Raw genomic sequence first — 14,329 nt, 5'->3', positions numbered from 1 at the left:
TTTTGCATTAAACACCAATTCTGAAATATTTCTTAGGGGTTTAACTGGTTTGAGGCAGCAATATGGCTTTCATTGTGTTCATGTTTAACACACAATTCAACCCGGTGCATGGGGACATTGTCATGCGAGCCAGACTGCTTCCGTCAGCACAATGGTTTACCATCTAAGGGGAAGAATGGGACCATATGCGTGCTAAGACATGCACCACAAAAAAAACAGAGCCACTTCTTAAATATATGTTGCATTGCTTATTTACGGACGTGTTTCCTTCGCCTTGGCAGTTACCTGTATGAAATATTGTCAAAGTACTGGTACAATATAGTAAGTAGTGTGAGCTAGATGTAAAAGACATGTTATAATTTCAGTATACACTAAATGTAGAAAATATTAGGGACACTTGCTCTTTTCATGAAGCACTCTGATGAGGTGAATCCAGCCATTATCCCTTATTGATTTCCATTATTAAATCTATACCAATCACCAAGGAGGAGATGTAGATAAAGAGCAACAGACGAGTTAGAGGAAGATTTTTAAGCTTTGAGACAACTGACGTGGATTGTGCAAAAGGGACTGCAACTCAATATCAGGAAGATGCCCTTTATATTTTGTACATTTGGTGTATGTATAAAACAAGCAGCAATGATTAAATTCATTCAATAAACAATAGAAATCTTTAGTTCCATTACATTCTTTAGTTCCAAATAATAAATGTAGACTAGAACTCAGGGGAAAAACATCATAAATTCTTTATTGTCACATCCTCTCCCTTTGCCTCAAGTCCAACACATCTGTTCCGTAACTGTTACAGGCCTACATACTGTAGTAGCCTCTATTGAATGAAAGGTCAGTCAGTCAAAAGTAAGTTAGTTTGCATGTGTCAAATTTATTCATAAGTTAGCAGAATGGAATGACAGGCACTCTAAAAAACAACTATTTTATCTGTACCACAGGCACAAATCAAACACGCCACCTTGGCATTAGAACATAAGGCGTTGGGTTAAATTTGTGTTTTAGACGGGTCTTTAGTTTCAAACTGTGCTTCAAATCCAGCACACAAGCAAAAAAAAAAAAAAAGGTAAACGTTCCTTTCAAGTCGGATTAAATAATACAGACTGAGACAAGTCCTACAAACTGCAGACTAAATCTGGCACAGGGCAATGAAACAGTACATCAAGCACAATGAATGATTTTTGTTTTCTTCAGTTGAAATTAATATAAAATATTTTGTAAGAATATAAATCCAATAAATATGTTTGAAATACTGCATTGATACAAAAATATAATAATCAAAGACCACTAGAATCCACCTCTCGCTGTGAATTTACTAACCGAAAACATGAGTGCATAGATAATCATGTTACATTGAATGCAGCGTCTGCAAAAAATGGAGGAAAATGAAAACTCCCACCGTTCCTCAGCATTAGAAATGGACAACATGGACACCGCCAAGTGAAACCTTGATAACACTGTCACTGCTGTACTTAAGACAAGCTAGCTCAATGGTCGATCTCATCAAAGACCTGAGAGTAATGAGTTTAACTGCTGCACTCCAAGGTTAACATGAACAGAACGTATCCTTTGGACAAACAGGGGTGTGAATCCCTTTTCACTGGACTGACACGTTAGCAGTGAGACTAACAGGTTCTCCTTTGAAAGGCAGCTTACTCAACTCTGTAAATGTAAGTCTGCTTCATTGACAGGTACAGCCGCTTAAATTTTCCTGATCATACTTCAGCCAAATGCACACTAGAAGTAACGAAACCTTTGATTTGGTACAGAATCACGGGCAGGTCACTTTGAGCTGATGCTACTATCTTCCCTGTGCTTATCACAAGCAAAGCTAAGCAGCAAAAGATCTTAAATGGAAATACAAATCAGTGTAAGAATTCATGGTTCATTCAGTATTTCTGAACATGAAGAGAACCAAAACTCTAATCTGTAACAGCATACAAATGTAAAGCTTAGAGTTAGTTACTTAGTGGGCAGTTAATGGGAGACCAATCTTGTTAATTCATATAATGTTTGTCTGAACATTTGCATCCAAAGGGGCTTCTTAGTATTGAAAGCTCTAAACCAGAAAATGTAGCCACATGCCTAGAAAACCATCCTGATTATGGTACAGCCATCTTTTCCAATTCATTCTCTAATGAAGTTACAAATTAGAAAGCAGGACAAAATCTCTCTTGCTACAGCATACAGACGTGGGGCACAGGAAAAATATATTCCCCTTTCAGATCAAAAATATATCATAATTGTTTACTTCACCCATTTAAGTTTTCAAGTCATTGTGGAGCCCGCTCATCATTTTAAGACATGCTTGTGTTTGTTAGTGTTATTTTGAAACACCAGACATCCACTGAAGAGTTCAACACACATTCACTTTCCCCTGAGGTTATTACCAGCGATGACTTTCGAGAATCTGTAATGTAATCTACCAGTTCACCTGTTTAAAAGCAATAAATATCATTCATGGACATAAAACCGGAACCTTCTAAGTAACATATAGTGGAAGAGACAACCAAATGGTAAACAGTGTACTATGAGGATGAGGATGCACAACATCCGGTGCTTTGCACTGTATTCCTTTAAGTCATTGCAGTCAGGCCAAACTTGTGTACCTTCCTCTTTAGCTGTTGAGGGTCTAGGTGTCTAGTTGCCCCTCAGCCTCAGTGGAGGTGTGGCAGTGAGGGGTCAGTGCTCCTGTAAAGCCCTCTGACAGTGGTACAGCAGGCAGTCGGGCAGGTCAGCGACCGGAGAGCGCAGCCACACAGCCAGGGCGCCGGCATGGATACGGCAGTGCATCAGACATGGCTGCCCCTGGAGGAGCCGGCAAGCTACGATCCCCTCCAGCCCTACAGGGAAAATGATACAAGAGTGTAGGTATGCATTTGTTGCTTACAATTAACACATATCAACCTATATGTCATAAACCTTTGGTCCTTGTACATACGTATTATCAATTTTAAAATGTGCATTCTTCATGTTATTACCAGTGTTGGGCTAAACTACTTCTAAAAGTAATTGGTTACTTTATTTTGTTACTTACCTTAAAAAGTAACTAGTTATGTTATTGGTTACTCTTCATTAAAAGTAACTGGTTAGAGTACTTTTGTGTTATCCACTTCCAAAAAACAAAGCCATAGGAATATGGCTTGTGCTGCCAAGTGTATTTTGATCATTGTTTTAAAATGCAATGCATAACTTCTGCTCTGTTTTTATAACAGTAAATCTCATTTATATCAAGCATGCTTGGATTTTGTTTTTTTCAATTAGCAGCATGCCTGCATGAAAGGAAGTACATAGGAGTACATAGTGCAAAAGGAAACTCTGAGCCTGTCCCATGTTGCCCTGCTCAACTGTTCACTTTTACTCCTATCTTAACCTCGCAAGTTCACAAAGCTCTATTAACCCTGGACTGTAAAAAATCTCCAGGCCCAGATAAGATAGAGCCTTACTTTTTAAAAATTGCTGCAGATATTATTGCAGTGCCTATTGCTTCTGTTTTTAATCTTAGCTTATGCTCCAACATCATACCCAGTACCTGGAAACCAGCTATGGTTCTCCCTTTATTAAAGGGTGGAGACCCTTCTGACTTAAATAATTACCGTCCTATTCCCAGACTGTCTGTTATGGCCAAAGTATTTGAATCTCTTGTAAATGACCAATTAAAACAGTTCTTATCTGAAAATAATATTCTCAGTGAATTTCAGTCAGGTTTTAGATCAGGTCATAGTACTATAACAGCGACTATGCTAGTTACTAATGATATCATCAATTCTTTAGATAGCAAAAAGCACTGTGCAGCTCTATTTGTTGATTTGTCTAAAGCGTTCGACTCTGTAGATCACGAACTGCTATTACAGAGACTTAGCTGTATAGGCCTTAGTGAAATGGCTCTAAATTGGTTTAAGAATATCTATCCGATATAACTCAGTGTGTCTCGTTAGAAAACTATACCTCAGCCTCATTTACAGTAAACAAAGGTGTCCCTCAAGGATCTATTTTAGCTCCTATCTTATTCTCTATTTTTATAAATGACTTAGGTCATGGAATAAATCCAGCTAAGATACATATGTACGCTGACGACACAATCATTTATACGATGGCACCCTCTTTGAATCAAGCCATAGAGCTCTTGCAGGATGCTTTTCAATCACTGCAGCTTTCACTGTTAAAACTAAATCTGGTCCTAAATTCAAAAAAGACCAAATATATGACCTTCACTCGTTCTCGCTCTAAAGCAGCTGATCCCACTATCTTGACATTAGAAGGTACATGTATAGAAAGAGTCACCTCTTATAAATACCTAGGCATATGGCTTGATGAAAAGTTGGCTTTTAATGTGCATGTTGATAATCTGTTGAAAAAGCTTAGGCCTAAACTGGGCTTTTTCATCCGTTTAAAAAAATGTTTTCCATTTGAAGCCAGAAAGAAAATTGTGCAAAGCTCATTTCTAACTGTATTAGATTATGGCGATGTGATTTACATGCATGCAACTTCATCCCTACTTAAAAAACTGGATTCTGCATATCACGCTGAATTACGCTTTGTAGTGCAGGCTCACGCACTCACCATTGCATTTTATATGAATCCCTAGGATGGTCCTCTCTATACCAGAGGAGAAAAATACACATGTTGCTATTTATTGTTAAGACATTGCTAGGAAAACTATCTACTTATATCTCCAACCTTTTATCCTATCATACCAGCAACTATAACACTAGATCTACTAATCAGATTCTTTAAATGTCCCCAGGGTGCACTCAGAGCTTGGTAAAACCGCTTTCTCCTTTTATGCACCTTGGGCATGGAATGAGTTGCAAAATACCATTACCTTAGAAGCACTCCCTTCTTTGAATACCTTTAAAGGTCTTTTACAAACTGCCCTGAAGGAAAAGTGTTGCTGTTTTATATAACCTTGACTTGAGATGGACTGTGTTACGGATATCGATGGTATGGCCTGTATGCTTCTCTTCCCTTACTTTTTCCCTTGTGTAGCTTTTATGTATTATATGTGTTCTACCATGTGAGATTGTTTTTTTGGGGGGGGTTTTGTGAAACTGTTTTTTTATGTGAAACTGTTTAAGCTACCATCTTGACCAGGACTCCCTGGAAGAAGAGATCCTGTATCTCAATGGGACCTTCCTGGCTAAATAAAGGATAAATTAAAAAAAATAAAAATGCTGCAGGATTTTGACGTTTTTCTACTTTTTTTTAAATTTGCACTAACAAAAATTAAACAAACTAATAACACACATACAAGAACTGAAAAACAAACATGTTAAGTTACTGGTTACCACTAAAAAGTAATCTGAGTATTCCAACACATTGCCAAGTGACATGTCACCCACAACACTGATTATCATATACATTAAATATGAAATCATACAAAAAATAATGTTGGCTATAATGAACATCTCATTTGAACTGACTATTGAACTGAGATTTCAATTCAGAGAGGGAAATAAACGTCTGTTCACCTATGATGTCCACGACATGAAGCTGAAGTTTCTTCCTCAGTACATTTAGAGTGGCTGTGAGAGGATCTGGGCCATCGTTTAAGAGTGTCAGGTTCTGCTTTGTATCGTGGGAGAAGGCCAGCCACATTGCTCCATACTCCTCTGTGGACACAGTCAGAGGTCTGCTCCAACACAGCAACAGGAGAGATGAGAGACAAAAGTAAGCAACCAATACACTTTGAGTCCGCAAGGCCGTACTTAACTAAATTAAGAAGGTGGAAAATAGTGTACCTGATGAAGTTGGTTAGGGAGAGTCTGTATGAAAACTGCACTGCCTGTGGTTCCCCAACAGGCAACTGGTAGGAAACCGTCCCAGTCACTTCCACGTGAGCCGAGGGCCTCTTCATGATCAGGGAATACTGGCACACCGCTACACTGTGGCGTCGCACCTCCTCCACTGGACTGTCAGACACACAGGATACCTGAAAGAAAAACAGCAAAAACCCTCCTTTAATATGAAAGACTGATGAGGATAACATCAAAGTTCATTAATCATTTTCTGCTTGGTAAATTACCACTTATACAGAAGATTCAAGTCGCACACTCGTCTCTTTTCTTTTAGTTTCAAGCTTTAACCCAAATAATAACTAATAAAATAACGCACAAAACTAAAAGAAAAGAGAAGAGTGTGCAACTTGAATTTTCTTCACAAGTCGAAATATCACAAAAGCCTCATGTCTGCACCTCGCTGGGTGTGCGTTCTTTTTACTGATACTCGATAAATTACCTCAAGCTCTCCTGAGTCTATCTGTAGTAGCATCTGTTTAACGGCAGAGTCAGAGGAGTTGGCAATGAAAATGACGAGCAGTAAGGCATCCTCTTTCTGCACATGACAGGCTGAGAGATCCAGGCTTTGGTTGGAGCAGAGAGGGGTGATTTCTGAGCGGGACAGCCCCGACAGCTCTGCAGGCAGATGGGAGCTGAGGCATAAGTCCTTGGGTCTGTCTGGGTCTTTGTGTGCAGCCGGATCAACAGCTACCATACCGTTACCATCGAAGAGAGACGGACCGCTTCCCATAACGGTCCCCTCAATTAAATCCCCTTCTACGTCACAGGTGCCATTAGTAGTCGTGAGGCCCTGAGGGAGCTGGGAGGTCTGTTTGGGTGTGGAAACAGCCAGTTCTGAGGTGACGGTTGAATCCAGTAGGTTGTTGCACAGCAAGTTATCCACAGTGCTATGAGTAGAGTTAGATAATTGCTCGCTGGCAGCCGAGGACGAGCCCTGACCTTTGGCTTTTCTTCTGAATCGCTGGGGCGTTGGCTCTGACTTTCCCATCTGTTAGAAAGCAAACTTCAAGTTGTAACAAGACATAATTGTTGTAGTATTCATTTCAAGCAGATACAGACGAGCCATTTAGAAGAATTTGCAAGCTCACCAGACACACAGAGCTTTGGGAGCCAAGGCCGACAAAAAGCGACGAGGCCAGCTGCTGTTTCTCTTGTTCGGGCTCGGGAGTGGGCGTCGGAGTGGGAGTCTGGCTGTGGGTGCTATCGGCCCCCTTCTGCTGGCTGGGTGACCGCAGGGGACTGGGAACCTCAACTTGGGCACTCTCCTCCAGAGGTTCCTTCTGGGCCAGATAGCCCTCCCTCCCCCACACCCTCTTCACTCCATCCAGCTTCAGAGTTGCAGTGCTAAAAAAAACATAAGATATCAATCGATAGGTAATCAACCAAAAAACATGTAGCATAACTACACCGGTGATATCCTAATTTGTTAGACTAGGAGTCTTCATGTTGTGTCCACATACCCTCCTTTGTGTGAGAGATCAGTGCTGTTGCCTGATAGACCTGAGCTCATGGATAACAGTGTAGGAGACTGTCTGTCTGCGATGCTGCAGGAGGACATGCTGATAGGCAGGGACAGGCCGTATGGCTCCAGGCTCAGAGCTGAGGGAAACCACACAGTCAGAACATACCAGAACAAGGCAGTGAACATGCTGCCAAATCTGGCACAGCCACAGACTGTATAGGTGATTTACCTTTTGCTTGAGCTAGCTCCTCTTGACGCTGATGGGGAGGCTTGTAAGGAGCAGCACCAGCAGCCAACGCCTCAGACACAAATCCATCCAAAAATGACAGAGAAGAATCCACCTGGCAAATAACATGATGCCAAGTGAAATTAGATCTCAGCAATTTAAGCAAATTACCACAACAAGTTTCATCTTGCCAAACAACTTCCAACAGCCAAAACTGAACATTTTGAAATGAAGGAGTTGTAAACTTGGGATCAAGGAAATACTATCATGAACTATTGATCAGACCTGGGTTAAACAGTGCTTGCAAAAACGTTTCATGTATTATTTTCAGGCTTCTTAGCTGCCAGATGGGTTTAGTTTGCCACATAGGACAATTTGTTTAGTTTAGTATATTCTTCAGTGGTTGTTAGCTTATCTGACAGTATCTGAATTATCCTAATGTGGTAAACCAACCCATCAGGTTACTCCAAGCATGTTGAAACAAATACTAGGAATTACTTGGTTGATGCAGATCTGCTGTAGATGTGCTGTACCTAAGGCTGTATGCTTATGGCTGAAGTAATAATCCCAATTAACAATAATTAGTCTAGATAAGAGAAAAAAAATATTTCCTGTACTTTTGACATCTTATACGAACATCTTGACTATTTTCAACTGTAGCTGACATTCTACCCTATATTATATGCCGATTTTCTATGATTATTAATTGGAAACCACATTAAAATCACAATATACATTTACACATAATTAACAGTGCAGCCCTAGCTGTACCTCACCTCCAGGGGCTCCAGGCCGGCGTTTCGAGGCAGCACCCTGTCCCGAAGCTCTGAGCCTTGGCTGAGGTGCTGCAGCTCCTGGACCCTCTGTCTCAGCACTGTGTCCAGGGACCCGCTGTATCTTTCAGAAACCTCCTGAGCCACACACACACAGGCAGGACCCTCGCTGATCTTGGTCATGGCCATTAGGACCCAGCTCTTGGTTTCGCTGCTGGTGCGCTTCATGTCCAACAGCTTGGCCAGGAGTCTCAGCACTGTGGCCGCTTCAAGTCCCTCCCTCAAATGAGAGTATTCACCTAGAACCTGTGCATAGCAGACAAGGGACAAAACTGTAGTGTGTTTGAAATACTATGAGGTGAATCTCATTAAGGTGGAAGGAGAAACTCAGGAGTGATTTTTGATGGTCACTTGACTTTCTGAAGAACAGGTAGAGTAGTACCGTCTCACTTCTAACAACAGAGAAACAGATCAACAATCAAGTTGTTTTTAATCCACCACAGATTTAGAGAAGGTTATTCATGCTTTGTATCTCATCTTGTTTACACCACTGCAGCTCCCTCTATTCTTGCCTAAGAATAAGTCATTCTCGTCAAAACTCACTCTCATGTCTCCAGCTCATTCAGAATACAGCAGCTAGGATTTCAACTGGTGCCAAATAAAGAGACAGCACCTCTCCACTGGCTACCAGTTAGACGATAAATTGATTTTAAGATTTTACTGATCAGCTAAAAGCTCAGCTAAGTCTGGTCCCTGGCTACACTGCAGACTTCTTCGATCCCTATGAGCCGGGGCGCCGCTTGAGATCGTCTGACAGGGCACTTCTGATTGTCCGACTGAAAAGTCAAACTGACAGACAGACAGAATCGAGACTGACTGTGCTTTTGCCTTCAGGGTCTCTAAACTATGGACTGACCTGTTTGAGGAACTCAGGCCAGCTAATTCTTTATCATTTTTTAAAACACATCTTAAAAAACATTTTATTGACTTTTATGTAACCGTTTTTGATTTGGCTCACTTTTAATCTTGTGTTGTTTCTTATGTTTTTGTCTTATTTTTAGATTTTTTCTAACCAATTTTCATTTGAATGGAGTTGCTGTTTTTCTCTCCTTATACATTGTACTATTCTTGTTGTCATACGTTCCTATAAAGCACTTTAATAATTCATAAAACTTTGGTTTTATTATTATAATTATTATTATATAAGCATTATACAAACTATATTAAAATAAAGCCAGCAGTGCTCACCCAGCTGATGACTTGTAGGAAGCGCTGAGGCAGTTTGGCAGGCTCTCCTTGCAGTAGAGACACATATGAATCCACAGCAAACAGCCTCAACTGCAGGTCCTCATCCACGTTGTCAAAGCCTGGACCAATAAAGAGAAGAAATAAAGAATTTAAGAATTCAATTCAATATCAGTATCAAATAACTGAACTCAACTAATTTAATATTAGAACACAGGAGCAACACAGAAGAAGTGGAGTGTGTGGTTTTCTCACCCTCTGACAGCAGTCTAAGGAAACTGTTTGGGATGTCGGGCTGCATCATGTCTCCACCCAGTGAAAACACAGTGTTCATGGTCTCAATGAACCATTCATTGTCCGGCGCATATGTATTTTGGTTCATAGGAACAAAAACCAGGTAATAAATGGGAAAACCCAAAGTCTATGAAAATACAACAGCATGTTATCTTAAGTTCACACATAATAAATATACTCGTCTACTGAGCCCAGTTGTCACAGCTATCTAAACTAAACCACAGTGTATCATGAAAGACTTTCCTTTCCTGTAATTTTTTTTTGTATATATGGGGTGGTGGGTGTGATTTTGAGCCAGGTTTGCTCCGAGGCTCATTCCAGGATCAGTTCCAGTAGGTGTTGCAGTTTGTGAAAGACTCTTTATGAGGAATTTTCATTGTATTTACACTTCTAGACGTAGGGGACATTTTCCAGCTACAGGGGGCCACCAGAGATAATTGATTGTAATGGAAACACTGAGTGCTACATCTTTTTTATAGTATGATTCACAGGTGCTGTGGCCAAAATCATAAAAGGATATTTTTCTGCCAGTTCTGCCACCTTCCCCACCAGGTCAATAGTAGTGTAGTCATCTGTACTGAGGCGGAGAAACTCCAGCATCTTCTCGACAATGACTGCGACATTCTGGCCGTTGGTGATCCGGAAGAGCAACTCCAGCGTCTACAAGGGAATACAGAAAGCCCCGTGATGCAGTGAATCTACAAGTCAGTGTTGTAATGACAACAAAACCCAAACTGCAGCTGTACCCGCCTCACCTCACGCTTGATGATGAGGTCAGAGTGATCAAGACACTCTATAATGGTCATCTGATGCTGCAGGGCAAGGTTAGCATCCTGCTGGACCACGTAGGTGAGGGCCTTCAAGCCTACAATAACACCAAATTAATAGTTTTACTTCAGTAAATATCTGAAATAGTGATTGGAGAAAAAGTGGCTTCAATTGGATCAAGTTTTATTTGGATCTTACCTAGATATTTGAGATTAATTTTTGGTGAAAGAACAAAGTTGCCGATACACTTTGCAGCTTTTTCCAAAAGATCAGCTTTGGGATGAATTGTGTATATGGATTTCACACACTCATATAATATTGCTGGAAAAAAGGAAGATTTATAAAAAAAAATGGTAGAAATGAGTGCTTAAATGTTTAACAGAACTGAATTTACCAGAAACTGTATAACAGATGTGACATACCATAAGTGATGTTATGGTTCATCTCTGCTCTTCGTAAAGACTCATCAAGGACTTCATACATCATCTCACTTGTACTGTCAACAAGGAATAGACTCAGAAAATCTACTTGGGATAAGGCAAATATAGAGTGCTACTGTAGTAACTGCATGGTACCACAGGCAATCAGCTCATCAATGGATAGAATAGCTAATAATTACCTCTGGTCGTTTTTCCCTAGTAAGGACAGTATTCTGAGCAGCTGGATTTGAAGCCAGGGAGCAGGAACACTGTGGTAGTTAAAATCCATGGGCAGCTTCCCTCCCACCACCTGCTTCAATATGGTTACAAAACTTGCTGTCAGGTCCTTATAACCATCTGGATTCTCCTGTAAGGTAAGGTAAGGGAAATGTGTGACATGACTGGATAACACCGGCTTCTGCTCTGCAACAAAGCTCAAATCAAGACATCAGAGCTGATGCACTACAGTAAGTTTTCACAGAGAACTAGTCACCATTGTAGCGAAGCCTGAACTTGGAGAATAATAGTGGAAGACAGTAAAATGAAGAACCTTGATCATCTGTAAGTAGATGTGTAGTGAAGCGGTCATAACACCAGGATCCTTGTCGCACAGAGCCTTCCGAAACTTGTTGTGGATGTGCTGAACTTGATTAGGTGCTATTAGGTAGAATTTGTACAGCGCCAGGACTGCTTTCCGTCTGATGATTTCCCTATAAATAAGTTACAAGAAACACCATTAAATTATGATATTTGAGATTGACATTTTTCATGTTTAGGGTTAGGATTACCGTATGAATAAATAGGCATGAACACATATAGACAACTAATTTGAACTGGAAAGGCACAGCATTTGTGGGGGGAAAAAAAGACAATAAAATAAAATACAATATTTTACAGCTCTAACCCTTACTTTGGGTGATTGAGTTTCTCCTCAACCAGTGGAAGGATTGCAGGTATCATATCTTTGGGGAACACTTGACTGACAACAGTCAGAGCCATGCACACTTCAATAAGATTTGTGCTCTGAAGATCCTGTAAACACAAAATATATACACATTAGTTATCCTTAAGATAAGATAAGATAAGATAAAATCAGATAAGATAAGATAACACTTTATTGAGGAATTGGAGAAATTCAGGTCCTTACTTGAACTGAAGATGGCAAATATATGAAAAATGAACACTAACCTTCAATACAGTGTTCACAAGGAGAAGCAGCAGCTCATGACTTTCATTCAGAAACAAAGACACAGCTAGGTAACCTGGAAATCATAAACACATCACTAATGAAACCAAACAAATCAATTTTTTATTTTTTTTTAAACCAAGGCAGTGTAGGATACAATGGGATCGTTTCATTGTTATGGATGGATGGGGTTACGGTTGTTATGGTGACAAATTGATTAGAAAAAGACATACCGACTCTCTTCTCCAGAACAGTGCCTTGTTGAGCCAGTTTGATGGCATGAATATAGCTGAAAGATGCCTCATAACCCAGCATTTCACAGTAGATAGCTCTCACCATGAGCTCCTTCATCTGCCTCTGAATTAGATCATGACACAGGGAAGTACAGATATAAATCAGCATGTGATGAAAACACCTCAGTCCAGATATCAGTACTTTCTGGCATCACTGGACCTGACAATCTCTAGAGCAAGACTAAAGGGGAAAATCTTACCATGGAGGTGTTGGGGGAAGACACCTGTTCTTTGATAGAGGACAGTTCACGTTGAATAAGTTTCTCTTCGTCCTTAACAGCAGAAATACAAGTAAAGGCAATAAGATCAATGAAAACCACTGTGGTCAAATGTTATATGTGAGTAAATGCCTTCTAACGTCGGTACTAACTCGCTCTGCTTGATGTTGACCACATTAGCTTAGTCAGCTTAGCAAGCTAGTCCATCAGCAACAACATAATGAGGTTCAGTTTACTTATCGTACCGCTCAAATGGATAGACTCACATGTTTGGACGTCAATTCAGTGATGCCTCTGATGAGGTTTCCTAATTTAGAAGTGGAGGATAGTTTTCCAGACCCAGGCTGTGAGTCTAGAGACAGCAGACTCGGCAGAGCTGTCAGGGTTTTCTCGACAACATCGCTCATTGTGGCGCCGTAAAGCAGACTCGACAGCTGGCTTCTTTCTGGTAAAATACAGCTGTTAAATCATTTACCCATAGCACTGACGCGTTCTTAAAAAATAGTGAATATTTAGTGTCAAGCGCTTAAAAATATCTCCAGTCTCGGAATATTAGCTTGCCAGTCGGCCATTGTTTTGATTCAGCAGACTGGCTCCTTGATGATGTCACTTCCGCGTGTATTTGCAAAAACTTTATTTGTTTCCTTCAATGAAAACAAACAGCAGCTACTGGTTTTACCTGCTGTATTCAGCTGTAGCCGTACCCTCTCTAACAAATATTTTTAAAGCCTTTTTTTCCCCAAAACATGGTTGAAAGAATTGGTAAAATTTTGCGGAAAAAAAAGAAATAATAAAGGTAAAGAAGAGGAAAAACAACAGCAATAACTAAACACAATAGTGATATTCAAAACTCAGTTTATTATGTTTGTGATATTTTGATAAACAGTCCCTCATATAACTGGTATGTACACTAAACTACAATAAAATAATTACAATAAATATGAAATTACAGCCATCAGACAATTGCATGAAAAGGAGTACATTCTAAGAATTCAAAACATGTTTCCACATATTATTTAGTATTTAGTTATTCATCTAGTGGGGTACCATAGAGTCAGGGTATCTGAAGTGACAGAATGTGCACATCAAGCAATAAGTGGTTTCCACAGCTGGGAACAAATAGAGATGAGAGATAAAACAAAAAATTAAAATTATAGGACGGAAATGCAACATCATATATTTTATATTTATCTGTAAATTTGTCTCCTACACCACAGAATAATATTGCCAGGTGAGTTGCTTTCAAGAATGGAATAGGCCTATTTTCCTTAGGGGGGGAAGGGGGGTGTAAAATTCTGTAGGGCACATACATCACTTTATTGTTTCACCTCTATCCTAGATTGATGCTATTCACTACCAGTGTTATTGTCTGCAATATGCATTTTTACATTTCAAACTGTCATCATAAATACTTGTGTGCAATTTTCTTTCAATCATGTCGTAATACAAGTGTGCCATTTGGTTTAATTACTGCCTGAAACATGTAAGTCTACCCTGACCATGAGACTGGAGTATATACAATGCCGTTGTTATGCGATATGTACAACTGAATCTGATCCTCTACCTCTATGATTGTACTCAAGCAAACTGAAACATCTGTGTCTCTTTGACTTGGTCTGTCTACCCTTGAATCTTCTG

General features: G+C 40.0%; 1 protein-coding gene across 1 annotated transcript; it reads right to left on the bottom strand.

Annotated features, from left to right (window-relative positions):
- Positions 1 to 863: 863 nt before the first annotated feature.
- On the bottom strand, positions 864 to 13,259 carry ap4e1 (adaptor related protein complex 4 subunit epsilon 1). The gene is made up of 21 exons (XM_071896660.2): positions 12,958 to 13,259; positions 12,674 to 12,745; positions 12,414 to 12,537; positions 12,183 to 12,256; positions 11,905 to 12,026; positions 11,545 to 11,704; positions 11,195 to 11,361; positions 10,998 to 11,071; positions 10,774 to 10,896; positions 10,563 to 10,672; positions 10,328 to 10,467; positions 9,769 to 9,881; positions 9,517 to 9,635; positions 8,272 to 8,574; positions 7,499 to 7,610; positions 7,268 to 7,406; positions 6,896 to 7,151; positions 6,247 to 6,795; positions 5,751 to 5,941; positions 5,481 to 5,641; positions 864 to 2,852 (listed from the first exon to the last, which is right to left on the bottom strand). The coding sequence occupies exons 1-21, from the start codon at positions 13,096 to 13,098 to the stop codon at positions 2,692 to 2,694; spliced, it is 3,411 nt and encodes a 1,136-aa protein (XP_071752761.2). The 5' UTR covers positions 13,099 to 13,259; the 3' UTR covers positions 864 to 2,691.
- Positions 13,260 to 14,329: the final 1,070 nt, after the last annotated feature.

This window comes from Centroberyx gerrardi, chromosome 4 (assembly GCF_048128805.1).
Source record: "Centroberyx gerrardi isolate f3 chromosome 4, fCenGer3.hap1.cur.20231027, whole genome shotgun sequence".
Classification (NCBI taxonomy): domain Eukaryota; kingdom Metazoa; phylum Chordata; class Actinopteri; order Beryciformes; family Berycidae; genus Centroberyx; species Centroberyx gerrardi.
Note: the sequence above shows the minus strand (reverse complement) of the source record. Positions and strands in the feature narration are given on the sequence as shown.

Coding starts and splice junctions, on each gene's coding strand:
- ap4e1 (XM_071896660.2), bottom strand. CDS start 13,098: ATGAGCGATGTTGTCGAGAAAACCCTGACAGCTCTGCCGAGTCTGCTG. Junction 11,705..11,904: donor GAGAAACTCAATCACCCAAA/GTAAGGGTTAGA, acceptor ACTTATTTATAG/GGAAATCATCAGACGGAAAG. Junction 8,575..9,516: donor TCCTACAAGTCATCAGCTGG/GTGAGCACTGCT, acceptor TGCTATGCACAG/GTTCTAGGTGAATACTCTCA.